The sequence below is a fragment of the Elephas maximus genome, chromosome 20 (assembly GCF_024166365.1).
Source record: "Elephas maximus indicus isolate mEleMax1 chromosome 20, mEleMax1 primary haplotype, whole genome shotgun sequence".
Classification (NCBI taxonomy): domain Eukaryota; kingdom Metazoa; phylum Chordata; class Mammalia; order Proboscidea; family Elephantidae; genus Elephas; species Elephas maximus.
The window spans coordinates 19,044,119-19,066,984 of NC_064838.1; the positions used below are offsets into that span (position 1 = coordinate 19,044,119).

General features: G+C 44.7%; 1 protein-coding gene across 3 annotated transcripts in view; it reads right to left on the minus strand.

Moving 5' to 3' along the window:
- EIF4E3 (eukaryotic translation initiation factor 4E family member 3) overlaps positions 1-22,866 on the minus strand; it is a 306,432-nt gene that overhangs the window by 280,466 nt on the left and 3,100 nt on the right. Inside the window, exons 1-2 of one of the 3 annotated variants that reach the window (XR_007514459.1) lie at positions 20,292-20,696; positions 7,567-7,639 (exon numbers count right to left, since the gene is read on the minus strand). Coding sequence is in view for 2 of the 3 variants with exons in the window: in XM_049862998.1 (XP_049718955.1) it covers positions 7,567-7,639; positions 20,292-20,377 (159 nt within the window). In the remaining variant the exon portion in view is untranslated. Of the gene's footprint in view, positions 1-7,566; positions 7,640-20,291; positions 20,705-22,866 lie in introns of those variants that run through there. The other 2 variants (XM_049862998.1, XM_049862999.1) reach the window with 2 other exon arrangements.

Consider the following 22,866-nt stretch of genomic DNA (forward strand, 5'->3'; position numbering starts at 1 on the left):
GAGAGGGGTGGAGCATCTTTCTCTGGTCGTCACCAGGCATGGGTGCCAGGGCATTCTCCATAGGCTGCAGCCAGCAATTGTTACCTGGCCCTGATCAAATGCAAGGTGCAGGGGGCTGCCAAAAGTCTGGTCAGGTGGGGCATCGCCTGCTGACACTCTATGGATCTACTACTCCATGTGCCCCACCTATCCTAATGGTCAGGGACTGCCGTTGGTGAGTGGTCTTCTCTCTGGTTCCTGGCTCCTTCCATGGAGTTCTCATTCGTCTTCCTATATTTTCCCTCCTTAGATCCAGTTCATGTCCTGCTCACCTTGCTTCACTCCGAGTTTGTCTACACAGTTTCTCTGTCTCCTATTAAGAATTTCGTGAAGTTGCCTTTCAGTGCTCCTCACCCAGGGTCACTGCTCACTGCGTCTCAAGATGGGCATACTGTGCCAGGCCAGCTGACAAGGTACCTACAATCCATAACTCTCCTCATTTGCTGTTTTCATTCAGTTTCTCCTTCCAATCAGTGTTCGATCCAGTTCTTCATCCTTGTTTTTTGATGGTGTGGGTTCCAGGATTGCCACTGTATCTGTTTCACTGGGTTTCTTGGGTCTTTGCTATAGGCAGATGGCATGGTGTGTCTGACTAAGCCGTCATCTTGGGCCCTCTCTCAAAAGAATATACTTCAAAATACTTGAGAAGAAAAGAAGCCATGTGTTGATAGGCAACAAAGTAATACTTTTGTTTTATAAAAACAACAAAACAAAACCACGTCCAGAGGAAAAAATCCAGGATTTCCTCCTCAGGTTATAGCATGTGTAACAGCAGAGTATATTTGAAATATTAAACACAAATATTTTCACTCATTAGGTATTTCTAGTTGCCTGGGGCTTCCCACCCACTGGATCAATGGTATTTCTGGCTTTAGAGGGAGGGCAGATAGAGCCTGAGCAAAGAAGGCAACTGAAGAGCTGAGCAGATGTTTTGAACTATGTGTCTGCTATGAGCAGACACAACAGGCTGAAAGCAAAGTTCTTTTGATTTGCAAGAAGAGCTAAGTACTTGCGAGAAAAATGGGTTTTGCTTTGAATCCTAGGGCTTGACCTAACGTGAGAGCTGAAGTCAGGAGGACTGATTATCCAGTCAATAAGAAGAAGGATAGAATGTTAGAGCAATTTCCCACAACACAGAAAGAAGTTAATTTAAAAAAACAACGAAATAAAGCTCTGAGTTGGGGAGTTAAAAGCTTGGGGTGACAGAAGAGTGGGGTTAAAATTCTGACAGAATGGAAGAGAGGCTCCCCAAAAAAGCAGGGCAATGTGTGCCTTGCTTCCTGAGCAGAGACCATGAGGCTACAAGCCTCCTATAGAAGGTTCTCATTCCTTGGTGCTGAGTAATGTGGTGACTGGGTCAGAGAACAGCTGAGGAGGGAGGAGGGGTTACCCCTGGTGGGCCTGCCACAGCCTTAAGAGTCTCCCTCGTTCTGGTGGGTGTGAGGAAGGCAGCCAACATTTCCTAGGTCCCCAAGTTGGAGCAGGAAATTGCCAGAAGGCTTGCAGACAGAAAGAGGCCTGAGGTCTGAATGTGGGTATTCAGAGTAGGGGCCTTCATGACCTGCAGGGTCATGGATGGTGGCCAGGTGGGACCTGTGTATTTCTGCATGTGCCAGCTCATATGGAAAAGGGGAAGAGATCAATCGTTTTCCCTAAAAGAGACTTAAATGGGAAGAGATCAAGTTTTACATTTGAAATGACTAAATAACTTTTAATTTGCAAGGTTAAATCCTTCACTCCCCCCACAGGATCTTTCCATCATCCTCCATTATCAGCCATGGAGTCACCCCTGGCTCATGGTGACCCCGTGCACAATGGGATTGAACTGCTGTGATCCACAGGGTTTTCTTTGGCTGATTTTTGGAAGTAGTCTGTCTTAGCCTAGAAGCCCTGCTGAAACCTGTGCAGCATCACACCAATACGCCAGTCTCCACTGACAGGCTGCAGCTGCGGTCGAGGTGCACTGGCTGGGAATTGAACCAGGTTCCCTGCGTGCAAGGCCAGAATTCTACCACTGCACCACCACTGCCCTCCCCCCCGTTTTAATACTGACCTACAATACCTCTCCCCCCGGGAGGCAGGGGGCGCGGGGGCAGGAAACAGCTGTCAGATCCCATGGATTTGGAAGGCAATCTGATGCCCTAGCTGAATGAGGCAGAACGGCACAAACTTCACAATCTGGCTGCTTCACCTTTTGGTAAGGGATGATGCCTTGATATCATTGGCAGAGTGCACACCACGATTTTAGTGAGTACAGGGGAACATTCTCTTACTTTTTTTATAGTTTGTGTCATGGATTGAATTGTATCCCCCCAAAATATGTGTCAACTTGGTTAGGCCACGATTCCCAGTATTGTGTGATGGGCCTCCATTTTGTGATTGTAATTTCATGTTAAAGAGGATTAGGGTGGGATCCTAACACCCTCATCCAGGTCACATCCCTGATCCAGTGTAAAAGGAGCTTCCCTGGGGTGTGGCCTGTACCACCTTTTATTTCTCAAGAGATAAAAAGGAAAGGGAAGTGAGGGAGGGACCTCATACCACCAAGAAAGCAGTGCAGGGGGCAGAACGTGTGCAGCGAAGCTAATAGCCCAGGGGAGGATTGAAGAGAAGGCTGACAGGGAGAAAGCCTTCCCTGGAGCTGATGCCCTAAATTTGGACTTTTAGCCTACTTTACTGGGAAGAAATAAATCTCTCTTTGTTAAAGCCATCCACTTGTGGTATTTCTGTTATAGCAGCACTAGATAGCTAAGACACTTTGTATGTATTTTCATGAATACTTTTTGTTTATGACAAACAATACCAGATTTCCATTTGCAGAAGAAACATGAAGTTTGGTTTTAAGTAAATTTAAGTGAAAAGTAAGTCAATTTATAGAATATACTGGGTAGAACACAGTACAAGTGGGACATGGTATGCGGCATTCGTGAAGGTGACAACATAACTGTGGTCTGGAACAGAACGCTGTGCAGGAATGAGTTCTTATGAGGGGAATTTTTAGTCTTGTGGCAAGCAGGGCTGAAAGGTATTGGGGCGAGGGAGCTTTCCCTTGCAAATCCCGTGGGCTGGTAGCTCTTCATCCTCCCGCAGGTAAGACTGAGCTTGTTCAGAAGCTGTGCTCCATCCTGTACTGTATCCATTTAGGATATAAAAACACGGGAGAACGTGGAAAATTTGGAAATGTTTACAAAAGAGTAAAAGGAAACCAATACACATCTGGAAAACAAACCTAGATGAAAAATAGAATTTTCCAAGAAAGGCAGGAAAATAGGAAATGAATTTAACTTCAAGCACAAAGAATTATTGCCGGCCCGAGATAAGTGTGTCCTCAGGAGGGGTCATTGGGTCATTTGGGAGCACCAACTCCTCTTCTCAGTCAGGGTGGAGCGGAAGAAAGAGGATTGACTTACGTGTGGGGAGAAAGTTCCAGATCCAGAGACACAGCAGGATGCGCTGTCTGCACTGGAGAGAAACCTCTCAGCCTCAGTTTCCCCCAGATAATAAATAGGGACAGCAATTCCTTCTTCACCCCCAACAATGTCTCCAACTTGCTAAGAGCCTCAAAGTATAAAAAGCCACTTTGTGTCTTTATCTAAATCTATCATTAATAATACACAATTGTTACATGTCATCCAAACCTATGTGGGTGAAAATACAGACGTGATTAGGGCCACAGTTTCTCTTTTGTTTGTTTTTAGTCCTGACAGAGTGAGAAGTAAAGAATCAGTCTATCATCACAGAATAAAAGACAGTGGGAGAAAGGAAGCAGGTCCTCCGATAACTTTAAAACTGGTGTCCAGATTAGTTCGCAAATAACTAGGGAGTATTTTTTATCCATGAGATGGAAACCCTGGTGGCGTAGTGGTTAAGTGCTACCGCTGCTAACCAAAGGGTTGGGAGTTCAAATCTGCCAGGCGCTCCTTGGAAACTCTATGGGAAAGTTCTACTCTGTCCTATAGGGTCTCTACGAGTCGGAATTGATTCGACGGCACTGGGGTTTTTTTTTTTTTTGATCCACGAGATATTAAGGATCTTCAGAAGCTGAAAACCCCTAAGTTACTGATAAATTAAATATGCTTTCATAAGTGGAGGTTTTAAAACCTGCTGCCGTTGAATCAATTCCGATGCATAGTGACCCTACAGTAGAGGTGTTAGTGGTGTGATCCCAGGTATAACTGCTCGGAATAAAGAGCCTAGAAGCAGTGGTCTACAGTGGTCTGACATAAAGTGTGACTGAGGAAAGTACACAAAGATGTCCCAGCAGAAGCAGGCAAAGATGGCAGAAGAGCTTATTATTACTTCCAGGCACTGCCCACATGCTTTTTACTTCATGACCCCATTCCATTCTCATATCAGGATAAAATCAGTCTCATGATGAACCTCATTTTACAGATGACTAAATTGGAAACGCTGGTGGCACAGAGGTTAAGTGCTCTGGCTGCTAACCAAAAGGTCGACAGTTCGAATCTACCAGGCGCTCCTTGGAAACTCTATGGGGCAGTTCTACTCTGTCCTATAGGGTCACTATGAGTCAGAATCGACTCGAAGGGAACGGGTTTGGGTTTTTTTGGTTTTAAATTGAGATACAGAGAGGCTGAATAACTTGCCCAAGCTGGTAAGCAGCATATAGGGGCTACAAACCCAAGCAATGTGACTACCCCAGAGTCCACACCCTGGCCAGTTAACCAATGAAGCCAAAGGGTAGAATCCAACAACACTTCACTAAAAGCTGCCAACGTCTGAGGGCTGGAAACCCTGGTTCCATAGTGGTTAAGTGCTACAGCTGCGAACCAAAGGGTCGGCAGTTCAAATCCACCAGGCGCTCCTTGGAAACTTCATGGGGCAGTTCTACCCTGTCCTATAGGGTCGCTATGAGTCGGAATTGATTCGACGGCACTGGGTTTGGTTTTGTTTGGTTTGGTCTGAGGGCTTACTAAATGGCAAGCGCTGCTAAGAACTATGTATGGTCTCATTTAATCCTCCCTTCATCCCTGGGTGGTGCAAATAGTTAACATGCTCAGCTGCTTACCGAAAGGCTGGCAGTTCCAGCTCAGGTCTTTAAAGAAAGACCTGGCAATCAACTTCGGAAAAACCAGCCATTGAAAACCTGCGGAGCACAGTTCTATTCTGACACACATGGGGTAGATCGACAACAACTGGTAACTGGTCAGTCTAAGGAAGCAGTCACCACGATTCTCTCAATTTTTCAAATGAGGAAACTGAGGGGGACAGCGACATCGGAGGTGGGGAAGGCTTTCTCATCACTTACAGCAGTGCTTCTCAATCTTTTGTCATCATTGTGCCTCTGCGCAGCCCCAAAGGAGTCTTTTTAGGCATTATTTTCTAATCATTCCCCAAGAAATTTTAATATCAGGGAGAGACTGTGTATCTGTTTATGTACTGTATTGTCTGTTTGTACATAAAAAGAGTAAGATTTTTTTTGCCCTACTGAGAACCAATTTTCACCCCCATTGAGAATGCATGACGCAAGCTGTCTGCTGTGACTCAGGACAGGGGTTCATTTCTAAATTCCTTGTTCAATCCATCCACTTCTTTGATATTTACTGAGTGAAGGGAACCAAACACAAAAGAGCTTAGTATGGTACGACTTTACTTATATGAAGTCACGTAATACAAAAAACTAACCCATGGTGCAGAAATCAGAATAGGGGTTGCTTCAAGAGGAAGAGGACTGACTAGAAAGAGGCATGAGGGAACTTTCTGGGGAGATGGAGATTTTTTTTTTATCTTGATTGGATATATGGGTGTATCCATTAGTCAATTTTTATCAAACAATACACTTAGGAAATCTGCATTTACTGTCTATAAATGATATCCCAATAAAGTATACTTGTTAAAAAAAACTATCTTCTAGTATGTGCCAGCCTGGATACTCTCAAGTGGTTCCTGAAGGCCCTGTCTAGTGTGATGCTGGATCCAAAGGCCAAACCAAATGCTCTACGTTATCATGTAGTGTCAGGGAAACCAAAGTGACCCCTTAATCTGCCTTTACTAGTGTCTGCCCTGGCCTCCCATGCACAGCTCTAGTGACCCTCTGGTGTGAGTAGGACATTACAAAGTAGAAAGGCTAATGGGTACCTTGAAGCATCAATAGGATCTAAGAGCTTTCACATGAGGGCAGGCCTTAAAATCAAGCACTCCGAGGTCTATAAAATGACTGAGGCGAAGAGGTCACGGAAGTCCATAAAGTCACAGAAGAGGCAGCAAAGGAGAGCGTTCCCAGGCTCTGAGAACACCTGTCTCTCTGGGCAGTGGCCCATGCACTGCCTTGTGGTGTAGCTTGTACTTGGGCACTGAATGGTTATTCACAGCTGCACTGTTACCTTGCTTTCCACGTATTTATGTCATTCTCCCAACTACATCACAAAAGCCCATGGTGGGGACTGTGTTTACACTGGCTTAGTGCCCTCAAGAGCCAGGCATAGCATGTTACCAATGTTTAAAATCAGATTCCTGTGACAGCATAACAACGAAACACCAAATTTTCTGAACCAAATATTAGGGCCAGGGTCTGAAAATGGATTTTTGTATTACTTCTGCATGTGAGAGGCAGCCTACACAATCTAGATGTCAATCTATTGGAATTTCTAAGGCATTTAAGGATTTAGGGGCACAACAGGAAAACTATTTGATACCCTGCCCTTCCAGAAAATTCAGGAAATACAGTAAATGCAACTATGAAACAACTTCAAAAGTCTTATTCTTTCTGTAACAAAGTATTTAACTGGAAGAGGGGAAAAAGTTTGATAGAATTTGCTTTTGAAGAGAACAGAGATGTGATAAACTAAACAGATCAGTTATTTTTTAATTTTCACCCTAAGAGTTGTAGAGAAAGAACCAATAGAACTAATAGCTTATATTTGTTCAGAATATGCTACGTATTAAGTATATTGCTAAGTACTGTCAATAAGCTAAACATTATCTTATTCAATCCTCACAGCAACCCATGGAGGCAGGTGTTATTACTATATCGACTTTACAAAAGTTACAGTGGGTGATGCTTGTCCAACTTAGGATGATGGAAGCAGAACACGAAGTAGGACGCTGGGCTGAGACCCTCTGTTTTTGTGCTCAACACTATCCTGCTCTCCATACGTGATCCTTAACCTTCAATAAGCCTGTAGGGTGGGTGCCACTGCCTCTCATGGATGGGAAACCGAGGCACAGAGTAGGATTGGCAGCACAGGAGTCTGAGCAAGGATATGGATAGATATCTCCAAACCTTCATTCTTAACCAGCCCCCCAGTCTGCTTCTTTTGTGGGTCTATGGAAGGTTTAGGTAGTGGGTAAAATTTTAACAGGTCACCAAAGGAAAGCAGGCCACCTGGGGCGTGTGCTTGGCTGGCCTCTATGGCAGACTTAATGGAAGGCAGCTGGCCATAATGAAGCTGGGAGCCAAGCCCTGAGCAGAAGCCTGGGCAGGGGCCAGCAGCACAGTTGGCGGTTTCTAAGTTGCATGGTTAAGTGGTCACCATGTGCCCTGTTGACTGCTTTTCTTGACCTTACCTGTACTGTTTGCACCGTGTAGATTTTCTTCAGGTTGGATGCACACTCAGCTGCTGTGGCACCAGGGAGGGATCTAAGCAAATGGAAGAAAAGAACAAGCAAACACGACAGTGAGTAGGCAATGCTAAGGAAATACGCAATACGATTTTGCAGGTCTTAATAAAAAGCAGGTCTAAGACCACAGAATTAGACACTTCTGGGGTGCTACTTAGAATTTTAAATGTGAAATTCCTACTCTGTGAAGTAATGCGTTTGCTTCTTTTACAAACAGGCATATTTATTCTGTGGAAATTTAATCAAAAAAAAAAAAAAGGAAAAGAATGTAAGAAAGGTACTGGAAACCTTAAAATCATATATTACAACATACTAAAATAATCTTGTAATAACCAAGCACTCTGTCTAGGACTTTAAATAAGAAACTGTCCCTTTTGTAGAGATGACAATGAAAATTCAGGGTCTTGACCTGGTTATATGCTTGAGAAAAAAAAACCAAGGGACCATCTACTTTTACTTCCCTTTGGTAAATATCCACGAACCCTTGAGAAAGAGTAGCCTTCTGTTTACCTTAAGGAAACATTATTACTAAAATCAACTTTAGTTCATCTGAATTTGCACACGTTTCTGAAACACTTGCCTTGGAGATACTTTCAGTAATTTTCTCCAGCTGATTTAATTAGCTCTAGAATGCATTAATCTTTCGTTCGCTGTATATTCCACTAGATGGCAACATACCACAGGTTACTCACCAGAAAAACCTTGCACTAGAACTGGCTTTACCATTTCCTGGGAATGAGGGTAAAATTATGTGCTTTCACATCAACCCTTAGAAGTTAAGGCTTCCAGTTCCTGCCCCCTTTTCTTTCTCCCTGTACTGAATTAGCAGTTCCTGCTCAAGAATGCTGGGGTCCAGTTACATCAGGCCTAAGATTAGAATCTACCACACAAATAATGCTCCAATGCCCCGTGCCTGGTGGCTAGACGAAATAAGAGGCTTGCTGAGAGATAAGGAACAAGGAGCTCAAAGACGGCCTTCTAGAATCCCAAATCTACACCAGCAAATACTGCCGGAGACACAGTCCCCAGGGACCCTCGAGACACTACCTGGACAGTCTTTAAAACATTGCACACTAGAGACGTGCAGAAAACTCACAAGAAGGGCTGCACCAGTGTGGGTGACAGCAGGCGTGGCACCGAGGGCCAGGGCTCTACAAGCTACATTCTTGAGCGATGCAGCACCGAACACTCCTAAGTGTTGAACTGAGTATCAAAAATGCATTTCTGAATACAGGTCCACTGTGTGGCTGTCGCTAAAAAGACCCAAACCAAACCAGTTGCCATGGAGTCCATCCTGAGTCATACCAACCCTATAGAACAGAGGAGAACTGCCCCATAGGGTTTCCTAGGCTGTAATCTTTATGGAGAGGAGCTGCGGAGGCACAGTGGGTTAAGCACTCGGCTGATAACCAGAAAGTTGTCAGTTCCAACCCACCAGTGACTCTGTGGAAGAAAGATGTGGCAGTCTGCTTTGTAAAGATTTACAGCCTTGGAAACCCTATGGGGCAGTGCTCCTCTGTCCTCTAGGATCACTGAGTCAGAATGGACTTGACAGCAATGTTTTCCTTCCATGTTTACAGAAGCAGACTGCCACATCTTTCTCCTGCAGAGTGGAGCGCCTGGTGGGTTCCTACGCCCACCGTTCATTTAGCACCTGGGTGGTTAACCACTGTGCCATAGTGGACCTTTGGTGGTCACTAAAGAAGCACAATTATGGACTAGTTTGGGAGCAAACAAGGGACCCCCCATAGGGCTGGTCAAGTCTGATAAATCTAATTAAAACACTGGGTTTACAATTCTTCTTGAGTCGTTTACAAATTTGCTGAACTTTAAAAAAAAAAAAAAAGCAAATCCATAATAGCCAGCATGATTGTATCTTGCTGCCAAACTTGAAGCCTAAAATAACTAGGTTGAACAGTGTAGTGATGAGTGAGATGCTCAACCCACACCTTTGCTAATGACAGTGCCTGGCCTGTGATGAAAGCCATCTGTCTGTATGACTGACCGGGCTTGCGGTTACTTAAGTATTGACTGGGATAAATATTAATTTGCTATTTCACGCAACTTTGTGCCTTTTTTTTGCTTAAAATATAAAAAGATGGAGAAAAGAACTAAAAAATCTTTTTCTGAATAGAGTTTCACGTGAAAAAATGTATTGCTTTAATAAATCTACTGGCATCGCTTTCGATACAGGCTTTTCTTCCTTTGAAAAGTTTAGCTGGCCTCTTGGCCACAATGTGCTCCCCAAAGACTTCTCTGGAGCCCCCAAAGCACACTGGAGAGCATTTACAGGCCCCTTCCCTAGCCTTAGGGGTTTACGGTACCAAGTGAGAAAATGTACTTTGCTTTTTTTTTTTTTTCTGATTTTTAAAGCTGTGTATTTCAGTTGTCAACCAATTTTTAAAGCTTCCCTTCCGTGAATGATGGTTTAGAATGAGCATAATTTGAATATTCACCTTCCACAGCACTATGCCAGTTTAAGCAAATACACATCTTTCTTCCACGGAGTTGCTGGTGGCTTCAAACCCACAACCTTTCAGTTATCAGTGGAGTGCTTAACTCACTGTGCCACCAGGGCTCCTCTCCATAAAGATTACAGCCTAGCAAACCCAGAAAAAAAAAAAAAATCACTGATAAACATTTATCCTGTATGCTTCTTTTTTATTGCCTCAGGCTCCATGCGCTGGTCTTTTACTTATTTTCTAGTGAAGGAGACAATTATACAAAGCCACTTAGTTTCCTGGTTTCACTGTTCAAGTTTTTTTGAAGAAATCTCATTTCCAGAGCCCAAGAACAGCTCCATAATAAACCAAGCAGGAACTTTTCACTAGCGTAAGACAGCAACGTCAAAAGCTAATGTGTGTGTGTTGTGAATGCTTCCTAGTGGGCTAAGCCTTTGCCTCCATTACAGCATTGAATGTTTGCAACTAGACCTAGGCAACTATTCATATTATTTTTCACCATTTTATAGGGGAGCAAGCTGGGGCTAAGAGTGATTTGGTAACTCGCCCAAAACCACAGCAATGTGATTTAAAGACAGATGACCTGGCTGAGGTGTCCTGCTCTTCACCCCTCACTGCTGAGCTCCTAGTCAAGTCACACATAAACTTGACTGCTGGTGTGTTGTTCTCAGCACGGTCACCATTTTGTTGAATCCCATTTTTGATACATGATTGTGTTCATGACTTTCTTAAAGGAAACTCAGTCTTTCCATCAGAGGAGAGCAGGGAACAACACAGGAAAAAACAGGACAGTTCCCAGGTAGGCAGTGTAACACCTCCTGAGGCTGTTGCCTTGGGGTTTGAAAGGAAATATGTTGGGTCCCAAGGAAACTCAGTTCCCTCTCTTCTTAATGGAGGAGGCTGGGATCTGTGATCTTAGAGGTTCCTTCCAGCCTCTAGACAGTTTTTGGAATATGCAGGTTTCAAAGGAACAAATCAGTGACATCAGAACTACTGGTGGTGGCAAGTGCTAGGCTTGGCCAGAGTAAAAAGACATGGTATTCCTCTGCCAGCCAAATCGACTCCAACAATCGCTGAGAAACACCTGTGCCCAAAACTCATGCCTGAACTTAGACATCTTTCACAAGCAAATTTAAGCCACATCGGCAAAATCAATTTCACAAGGACAAACATGCCAAGATTTTTCAAAATTATCTGCCTTGTAAACAGGTCAGTCAGTCCTGGACTTGCTGATTCAAAGTTGAATCAGAAGCTGTGCCATCTGCTGTTACTCCTTCTTAAAGCAGCAGCGCGGGCTGGCTGGTGGCAGAGCTGCAGCTGGGGCAGCAGGCAGACCTCACCCTCTTTCCCTTTAACAGGTGCTTGTAGCAACTGGAAGGTAAATGTTTGTTCCGGTGGAAGAAAACATTTTTGCTGGAATCACATATACAGTACAGGACATTCTCATATCTTTAAAAAATCATTTTACTTCAGTCATGTTACAAACCTAAAACCTGGCGATAGTATGCTAACCACCAAAACCCTCTCTCTGCAGACCTAGAGGGCAATGTTGCCCCCCCCCCCGCCAAGGGGACACTTGGCAATATCTAGAGACTTTTTAATTGTGCTTTAAATGAAAGGTTACAGTTCAAGTTAGTTTCTCATACAAAAATTTATGCACACATTGTTATGTGACCCTAGTTGCTCTCCCTATAATGTGACAGCACACTCCTCCTTTCCACCCCAGATTTCCGGTTCCATTTAACCAGCTTCTGTCCTTTTTTGCCTTCTCGTCTCGCCTCCGGACAGGAGCCGTCCATTTAATCTCATGTATCTACTTAAGCTAAGAAGCACTCTCTTCCTGAGTATTATTTTATGTCTTATAGGCCAGTCTAATCTTTGTCTGAGGAGTTGGCTTCGGGAATGGTTTCAGTTCTGGGCTAACAGAGTCCGGGGCCCATGTCTTCGGGGATCCCTCCAGTCTCAGACAGACTATTAAGTCTGGTCTTTTTAGTAGGATTTGAGTTCTGCACCCCACTTTTCTCCTGCTCTGTCAGGGACTCTCTGTTGCGTTCCCTGTTACGGAGGTCATTGGTGGTAGCTGGGCACCATCTAGTTCTTCTGGTCTCAGGCTTATGGAGTCTCTGGTTTATGTGGCCCTTTCTGTCTTCTAGAGATATATTTTGGTTGTCACAACTCGGGGAGATGCTACTAGCAGAGTACTGGCAGTATAGAGGCCAAGGGTGCTGCTAAACATTCTACAATGCATAGGACACGCCCTATACCAATGAATTATTCAGTCCAAAATGTCAATAGTGCTGAGGCTGCAAAACCCTGCTGTAGACATGTAACAAATAGTTTCAGATGATTTATAACTTATTTAAACAATAAAGATTGATGCGTATGTCTTCTAGCTGTTGGGAAGAGAGCGGTGATCATTCTAGACAAGGCGCTTGCCCCCATGGAATTTATATTCTAGAACTGGCACCCCTGCTCTCTGAATTCCCCAGGCTCCTAAAGGCAAAGAACAATGTTGCGATGTTATCGTTAGGTACTGTCCAGGTGATTCTGACTCATGGTGACCCCACGTGACAGTGTAGGGTTTTCTAGGCTGTAATCGTTTATGGTGCAGATCACCAGGTCTTTTTCCCACAGAGATGCTGGGTGGGTTTGAACCTCAAACCATTCAGTTAGCAGTGGAGTGCTTAACTGTTGCACCACCAGGGCTCCAAGAAACAATGTTTAGATGTGCTTGTATTTGCCTGGGAGGAAGAAGTGGGAGAGAAAGCTGAGATGGATATACACGTTGATTATGACCATGCCTGGGAGGAGATACAGGCAGAACTATGGAAAACCATAGAATCAAGAAAGAAACCAGCATCTACTTTCCCATTCTCTGAATTCCATGTCGCCCTCCCACAGTATACAGCTAGAGCCCAGCATACAACAATGGAACAATAAATGCCCACTAGATGGATCAGGTTAAGGAGCTTGAATTGTTCCAACAGGAGTCTCCACTCTGATTTAATAAAATTAATGGAATCATGGGTTCCTTTCATTGAACATGTATTACTTAAAAGGGTTTTGCACATACTGTCTCTAATCCTTACAGTAACCCTGCCAAGTTGTTATCATTGTCCCCACTTTACAGATTAGGAAACTGAGGCTTAGCAAACTTGTTTTTAAGTGGTAGATCCAGGTTCTTTTCCTGGTGTGTCTGGCTCTGATGCCAAGAGTCTCCCTCTTGGACTAGGCTGCCTCCCAGTAAAAATCAAGCTGTCATTCTCAGCATGGGTGGTCACATACAGCATCTGTTATGGCAAATCTTTTTTTCACCCCTCCTTAAAGTACATTAATCTAATTACCTACTCCTTGCTTACCCACCCATTGCTCCTGCTTATCATTCTTTCTTCCACCACCATCCACCTAGCTACAGACATTATTGGGAGAGGAGCAGAAGCAGATATGCAGAAAAGGGTTTGAGTTGCCAGAAGCCAAAGCAGTAAATAATGATATTCTAAAATGTGATACAAGCAACATAATTCGGGAAGAACACATCCACAGGTCATCATTTTCTGGGACTGGGCATGGGAGGAAGATCATGTACCAGACCTAAGCACAAGGGAGGCAGGAAACTACAGGGGTTAAGCGCGTGAGTTTTAGAATCAACAGATCTAAGTTTGAGTCCCAGCTCTGCCACCTACCAGCTGTGTGATAATCTGACCCTGTCTGACCCTCAGCTTCACCTCTCTGACCTCCAGCTTCCTCTCTAGAAACATCGTCTCTACCTTATCACTTTGCTACTTGGTCTACACGAATGAAGGCGACAAAAGCATTTCATATAGCATCCGGCATTTAATAAGCAATTGCTACTGTCCTCCTTGTCATCAGTGTCATCTCCATCATCATCACCATCACTGAGATGGGCAGAACAGGATGCAAACAACAAAGTCACCAGAACTAAAAAACACTGAGCGTGTGGGGCAGACAGTAGGAACCACAAAAAGTCTGTGTGAGTTACATGTAGAGCTGAGAAACTTCCATCCCTGTCCTGAGAAAGGAAAGCTAATCAGACCACTCTGGGTGTAAGGCCACAGTGACACGAGATTTGCTTCCTCTTAGACTTGTCCAGAATCTGTGATGGCTACGGAAGAAAGATGAAGGGAGCCTTCAAGGTTGACCAGGGAGATGATTTGTGTAAAGATGCCAGGGGAGCTGTTTACATTACTTAAGACCAGAACGCTCAAATCCAGTTTTACATTCCTCCTGTGTGTCTCCAACTCAATGATGGAATAACAGCAAATATATCTTAAGAATTTTTATGTAAAACTGGTTAAAATTCTTTTCATTTGGGGAGTTAAAAGTAGGAAGAAAGTCTGATAAGATTGGACCAAGTGTTTTACTTAAGTGGTTTCCAAGCATTTACATGTAAAAATTTAATGTTAATCACAAATCAGCTAATCATTAAAGCAGGTCCCTGAGAATCTCTACACGATAAAATGTTTTTAGGTTTATTTAAGTCTGAAACACTTGAAAGCATTTTATTCTCTCTCTCCTTCAAAAAATACTTACTAAAAAAAAAAAAATGGACCCCCAATAATGGAAAAGACTGCATATCACGTGCTATTTGCACGCATCATCTCATTTCATCCTCATTAAAACACCATGGCTGATTTTTCAGAAGTAGACCACCAGGTCCTTCTTCCTGGCCCGTCTTAGTCTAGAAGCTTTGCTGAAACCTGTCCACCAGGGGGGACCCTGCTGGTATTTGAAATACCGGTGGCAAGGCTTCCAGTATTACAGCAACACACAAGCCACCACAGTACAACCAACTGACAGATGCATGGTGGTAGTTCCAACCCCACTTTGCAAACTAAGGCAGAGAGAAATAAGGTAATTTGCCCAAAGATACACAGCTGGTTAGTGGCAGAGCGGGGACTTGAACCAAAGGTTGCCTGACAACCTTGCCCTTAGTCACTCATCTAAACTGACCACTTACTATATGACAAGTAACTGCTTGGCACCCTGAGCACAGCTTTGTGCCAAGCGTGGTTCCAACTATACTGCAGCTTACAATCCTTAATTCAGACCTTCCAGGAACTCAAATACGCCTTCCCCATTAAACCCACCCTTACAGATACGGATGCTGCAGTATAAATTCATTAATAACAATCGTGGGGACACCAAAAACCAAAAACCCAGACCCAATGCTGTCATGTTGATTCCGACTCATAGCGACCCCACAGGACAGAGTAGAACTGCCCCATAGAGTTTCCAAGGAGCATCTGGCAGATTTGAACTGCTGACCTCTTGGTTAGCTGCCGTAGTGCTTAACCACTACACCACTAGGGTTTCCCATGGTGACACAGACCTCTGTAAATACCATTACCTGGTTAGCTCTTAGCAGGCCTTAGCACCACTTACCAACCACCTGGATACCTGGAGGGTGCTTTTTTCCCCCAGGGTAGGGGGTGGGGAACTGGAAAGGTTTCCTCAGCCTCTGCCTGTATCCTTGCCTCTCAAACTGTGGTCCATCAGCTAGCAGCATCACCTGGGAGCTTGCTACAGATGCAGAGTCTCAGGCCCTGTCCCTGCTGAATCACAATCAGTTGAAGAAATCCCAGGAGACTGGAAGAGGCATTCAAGTTTGAGACGTGCTGGCCTAAAGTTATCTAAATCAAGGTACTACGGGAAATGCTAACAACCTGGGAAGCAAAAGCTAATGAGCCATAGCATCGCAAGAAAAATGTAAAAGTCACTACTCTCACAAATGCATTTCTGTCCTCACCTAAAAAGAGATGATCAGGAGGGGGTTATCACTGAATGTGACGGACAATCCTATAAAGGCACTCAAATACGCGTTTTCAGAGCTCTCTTCTTTGCTCTGCAAATTTTGAAGCAGGCGTCCTTGGCTCAAGTATCTCCCATGAAACTGGAAGTAAGTGTCCTTATTTGCAAAATTCCAGGTTACCTTTCAGGTCCTGTCCAGCTCTGATATTTTAGGATATGAGATATGGGAGAGCTGTGTCCCATCCATTGTTCATATTCACTGAGAAGTAGTGTTCATCGGGGTTTAGGGCACCAGTGCTCGGTGTCCCAGAGTCCTTTATGTAAATCCTGATTCATTCCTATATTAGCTGTGTGACCTCAGGCAAGTTACTTAACTTCTCTGGGCCTTAATTTTCTCATCTGTAAAATGTTGCTAATATGACCTACTTCAGTAGTGTGAGGATTTTGCTGGTGATTATATACAGCACTCAATACAGTGCCTGGCACACAGCAGTGAATGGTTGTTAATATTTACAGGTTAAAGTGGGAAACAAAGTTTAGAACTTTATATGGTATGATATATCGAAGTACAGTGACACCTGTGAGAGCCGAAACTTGACAGGACTGCCTTGTTTTTCTGGGTCTCAAAAGTTTTCTCCCTTTGACAGGGTGCAGTCTTACCACTTATCTATTGCTCATTTTAGTAGAAAATATTTGAGTTTTCCTTCTCTGACAGGTTTCTGCCTTACACAAGTTCTAGCTTTTATAGGCTTTGCGGTACTAGATATACATGCCCAGTACAAATGCACACAGTAAATGATTGCTGGGGAAAAAAAATGATGACAATATTCCACCATATATGAAATGCAATGTCATTTCAGCCAAGAGAACCATGCCTAACAGAGAAAGGCTTTAAAGCCAGGGCCATGTCACCTGAAGCCAGGCTTCTTGTTGAATTTATTCACATCAGTCTCAACCATCAGAGGGAAACTTTCACAGGCCCAGTTACATGATTAAGTGTGCCCCTTGTGTATCACTCACTCCATTAAAGATGATTTCGTTTTAATCCCTTTTAGATCTGTGGCTTGCGGCTACACCAGCTTCCTCTTTGAGAAAGAGTCATGTAGAAAAATGGTCCAAGGTCTATTACTTAACTGTTACAATGTAGCTACTGGAACTATAGAATCCAAACGTTTTGTTTGCTTATTTGGTTTTGATTTCTCCCTGCTTCCATCTGTTCTCATGTCTAACCTATAAGCTCCTTGAGAGTGGTGACTGGGTCTCTTTCGTCTTAATATATAATTAATCCCTTAGCACCTAGTGGTTTATCCGTCTTACAAAAAGCACAGCCAGAATACTCCTTAGAAGCAAGGACAGCAAGCCTTTCACTTGCTTACTTTGGACATGCCATCAGGAAAGACTCGTTGCTGGAGAAGGACATCATGATTGGTAAAGGAGAGGGTCAGCGAAAATCCGGGAAACCCTCAACAAGATGGACTGAAACAACAGCTGCAAATATACCAAGGATCATGAAGATTGGTGCAGGACTGGGAAATGTTTCACTCTGTTACACATAAGGTCACCATGAGCCAGAGCTGACTTGGTGGGAACAGCCACCACCCAGTGGCTGGGTAAAATAAAAATATAACAGCGTTGGAGTTTACAACCAAGTAGAAAAAAATAAGGCTAAGCGTCTAACCACTATCGTGCCAGGTTACTAACATCTTGTCTGTTGTCTTAAGTTTGGAAATAAGTAAATGGCATCTATAATAAAAACAGGAACATACGTTTTTTGAGCAATACCTGGAGAAGACTAGTACCCTGAGGATGTGGAAGGCCCTCAGGCCTATCTACAACCTGTGACACACAGCTGGAAAGACTGGGAGCACCAAGGTCAAGGCCGTCCCCTGCCAGACCAACCCAGAGGCTCTTTGCACCTTATATAAAGTAAAATTCTGGGCCACTTGGAGAGCCTGCAGGTTCAGAAGGGTAAGAGTGGGGAAAGAAAAAAGACAAGATATCAGCCCCTCTGACAGCCTGTCCACCCAGCTTCCTTGTGTGACCTAATCCCAGTGGGTCACTCTATGAGCAAAGATGACTCTGGGACCCCTTTGTCAAATCTGGGTGATGCAAATGGTTGCACTCAGCTACTAACCAAAAGGTTGGTGGTTCAAAACTACCAGCGGTGCCGTTACAGAAAGGCCTGGAGATCTACTACCGTAAAATCACAACCACTGAAAACCCTAAGGAACAGTTCTACTGACACACACGCAGTTATCATGAGTCAGAGTTGACCTGATGGCAGCAGAGTTTTTTTGCTTTTTTTCCTTTTGCTTATTTTGTCAAACGTGTTCCCCACCTGCCCGTGTCAGATTTGTTGTTATGGACCACATCGCTGGAATGCACTTGAAAGCATCCTGCCCTATAAGGTGGGTCCTTATAGAACTCAGAACCTCTCTAAACTCTTCACTGGTGCTATGGAAGTGCCACACACGCCTGCTGGGAGGGCAGGGGCCATGCTATATTCATCCATTCATCCTCCGAACCTAGAACAGTGACTGGCAATTAAGATGCTCAATTAATACCATCTGTAAATAGAACAGTAATTCGCAAATGTTGATACATGAACACCAGCATCTTTGCGGGAGAAAAATGTGGCAGTCTGCTCCTGTATAGATTTACAGCCTTAGAAACCCTATGGGGTCGCTATGAGTCGGAATCAACTCAGTGGCAGCGGGTTTGGGTTTTTGGTTTTGGGGGGCAGGATTGGAAAGTCTGTATTTTAACAAGCTCAGCCAGGTGATTCTGCTCTAGGTGGCTCAGAGGCCACCCTGGAGAACACCGGCATGGTGGCGCTAAACCCTGAAGCGGTGAGGCTGGCGGGAGATGTATGCAATGGCCCATGTTTCCAGTTGGAAACAGAGGTCTGCATGCCTTCACGGAGTGCCCACCAAGTCCAGGCGCTACAATGTGTGTGCCCTGGAGTCACAGATGCAAGGCAGCTGCAGACAGTCGCACAGGAGGGCAGGGAAGGAATCAGTTACCTCCCACACTAACACTGGTCTACAAAAAGCACTGTGGGAACACAGAGGGGCGCGCTTAATCCTGATGGAGGCAAGGACTCCTTAAGGAAAACCGAGGGCCCAAAGGCCAGACTTTCAGGGAGACATATGGGGGAAGAGCATCCCAAGCAGAAGGTACTTCATGAGACAAGTTTCAGTCTGAAACCAAAAAACCAAAACCAAACCCATTGCCGCCGAGCCAATTCCGACTCATAGCCACCCTACAGGACAGAGTAGAACTGCCCCACAGAGTTTCCAAAGAGCACCTGGCGGATTCGAACTGCCGACCCTTTGGTTAGCAGCCATAGCATTTAACCACTACGCCACCAGGGTTTCCTCCAGTCTGAAAAGTCCATGGTTTATCCAGGAAATGGACCAGTAGGCTGATGTTACTTGAAAGAATCGACAGACTCAGCAGTATTTTGGAGGTGGGAGTGGTAGAGGATGAGGCTAAAGAGGAGGCACGTGGAGGGGGGTTGCTGTGTGTCGTCGAGTCGATTCCCACTCATAGTGACCACCCAATACAATTTCCTAGGCTGTAATCTTTAGGGAGGCAGGTTGCCAGATCTTCTCTCCGGAGGAGCGGCTGGTGAGTTTAAACTGCCAACCTTTTGGTTAGCAGCCAAGCACTTAACCACTGGGCCATCAGGGCTCCTTGGAGGGACGCTACCTAATAAAAATTAAAAAACAAAACAGGAAACAGTTGCCATCAAGTTGATCCTGACACATGGTGACCCTATGTGTGTCAAAGTAGAACTGTGCTCCATAGGGTTTTCAATGGCTGCTTTTTTTTGAAGATCACCAGGCCTTTCTTCTGAGGTGCCTCTGGGCAGATTTGAACCTCCAGCCTTTCAGTTAGCAGCCAAGCACATTAACCATTTGCACTGCTTGTTACTGTTAACTGCCTTCGGATCATTTCTGACTCATGGCAACCCCATGTGTTACAGAGTATAACTGCTCCGTAAGGTTTTCTCGGGTGTAATCTTCTTTTTTAAATTGTACTTTAGATGAAGGTTTACAGAACAAACTAGTTTCTCATTAAACAATTAGTATACATATTGTTTTGTGACATTGGTTACCAACCCCATGACATGTCAACACTTTCCCTTCTTGACCTTGGGTCACCTTTACCAGCCTTCCTGTTCCCTCCTGCCTTCTATTACTTGCCCCTGGGCTGGTATGCCCCTTTGGTCTTATTTTATTTTATGGGCCTGTCTAATCTTTGGCTGAAGGGTGAATCTCAGTAGGGACTTCAGTACTGAGTTAAAAGGGTGTCCAGGGGCCATATTCTCGGGGTTTCTCCAGTCTCTGTCAGGCCAGTAAGTCTGGTCTGTTTTGTGAGTTAGAATTTTGTTCTACACTTTTCTACAGCTCTGTCTGGGACCCTCTATTGTGATACCTGTCAGAGCCGTCAGTGGTGGTAGCTGGGCACCATCTAGTTGTGCTGGACTCAGTCTGGTGGAGGCCATGGCAGCTGTGGTCCATCAGTCCTTTGGACTAATCTTTTCCTTGTATCTTTGGTGTTTTCATTCTCCCTTGATTCCGATGGGGTGAGACCAGTGCAGTATCTTAGATGGCCGCTCACAGGCTCTTAGGACCCTAGAAGCTACTCACCAAAGTAGAATGTAGAACATTTTCTTTATAAACTACGTTATGTCAGTTGAGCTAGATGTTCCCTGAGACCATGGTCCCCGCTTGGCTGTAATCTTAATGGGAGTAGATCCCCAGACCTTTTCTTCTGCGGTACCGCTGGGTAGGTTCGAACCACCAACTTTTAGGTTAGCAGTTGAGTGGAAACCATTTGTGCCACCTAGGGACGTATTAAAAATAACAACATATAAATTTGTACTGTAATCTGTAAGTCTGTGGTTTTCCATTTTTTTAAAAGCTGGGGAATCCTTTCTTCAAGTTAAAGTAGCCCATCTTAAAAAATAATCAGGGCTGCTCTGGTAAGAATAATAGTGGAGATCGGAGAATCCCACTTGTTTAGGCCCCACAACCCCAACGCAGAGATACCCTTAGGGGGTAAAAAAAAAAAAAAAAAAATTTTGGCGGGGGTAAGAGAGTAAAAATCCACTTCTGCAGCAGGAAAGAGGTGCAGGGAGCTTTGGAATGTGAAGATCAGGTGTACGTTTAGAAGGCGAACCACGCCAGCTCAGGTGGGGGATGCCTGAAGAAGGGAGAACTTGGGAACAGGTAGGTAACTAAGCAGGTAGTGCATAACTGGGACAAGGCAGGACCAGAGCACGCACTAGAGAGAGGGACATGGAGAGGAGGGGTGGTTTAGGCTTGGAGCAAGTTTTCCACGGACAAATCTACAGTACAAAGTACAGAATCGGATGGAGTAGGGCACCTGGGATGAAGATTCAAGGGTCAAGTGGAGATTCCACCTCTCAAAAACTGGTAATATGGTGATATTGTTAACCAAAACACAGCAGGTGGACAAAGAAGAGTGAAGGGATACCAGCTAAGCCACTGAATCATTAATACTTGCATTCAGAGTGCCTAGGGGTCTCCTGAGAGCCCTGGTGGTGCAGTGGTTAAGAGCCTGGCTCCTAACCACAAGGTCGGCAGCTCGAGTCCACCAGTCGCTCCTTGGAAACCCTATGGGGCAGTTCGACTCTGTCCTATAGGGTTGCTATGAGTCAGAATGACTCGATGGCAATGGGTTTTGCTATGGGTCTCTTGGGCTTTCAGAAATGTGTCCAGAACTCAGGTGAGAGGTCAGGAGGAGAGATGGAGACTTGGAGAGTTCAACAACATCCTAAATAGTTAATGCGGGGCAGCTAGTACAAGGCTCTGCTCTAGAAACTGAGAACAGAGCAATGGGGCAAGAGGAGAACAAAGGCTTGCCCTCATGTAGCTTGTGTTCTAGTCGGAGAACTTAGACAAATGGTTGTAATACTATGTGAAAAACAAAGCAGGGTCAGGGGCGTGGGAAGTGTATGCCAGGATGTGTGTGCTTTTTTTATATTGGTGGTCAGCGAAGGCCTACTGCAAAGGTGACATTTAAGTAGAGAAAAAAGGACAGGAGAGAGCAGGCTATGCAGACGACTGCGGGAAGAGCGTTTGGGCAGCAGGGAACATTGATGGCAAAGCCCACGTGTGGGATGAGGGAGGGACAGCCAGGGGTCAGTGAGCGGGAAGGGTGTGGGGAGAAGGGAGAGAAATGGGGAGACAGAGGCAGAAAGGCATACTGAGCAGCGGCAGGAAGAGCTGCAGAGTCCTTTGGGCTACTCTAAGAACTTTGGCTTTTGCTCTGAGTGAAACAGGAGCAAAACAGGAGAAGTGACATGGTTTAACTGCTGTATTAAATGGCTGTCATGGAGTCAACTACAACTCGTGGCGCCCCCGTGTGTATCAGAGTAGAACTGCGCTCCATAGGGTTTTCAGTGTCTGATTTTTTAAAGTGGATTGCCAGGCTTTTAGGAGCAGAGAAACAATGTGATTTAAATGCTGTATTAAAAGGATTGCTTTGGCTGCTGTGGCAGGAATGGACTGTAGGGCAGGGGAAAAAGCAGGGAGGACAGTCAGGAAGCTCTTGCAGTGACCCAGGCAAGAGAAACAGTGTGGCCCAGGGTCTAGGATGCAGGCGGTGAGAATTAATTGGATTCTGGACACATTTTGATGGTCCAGAAGCCTGAGGACTGAGCCTGTGTTTAGAACTCAGAGTAAAGGAGATCCCACAGATGAAAACAAAGCAGTCAGAGACACAACTAAGAGTGGCCTCCAAGAATCAAGACAAGATAGGGTTTTAAGTATCCAGAACACAGGAGGAAAGCCCTTCCTCTTACACCCCCAATCCAAAATACCCATCAAATGCTTAAGTTCTTAACCATACAGCCCAATTTTTTTTAACCACGTAAAGATTTATTTGCGTTTATTAATGAAAATGCAAATAACACTACTAAGGAGCTCTCCAACTCCTCCATCGAGGGAAACGAATTTAGGTTGCTGACTTCCTAATACTGAAT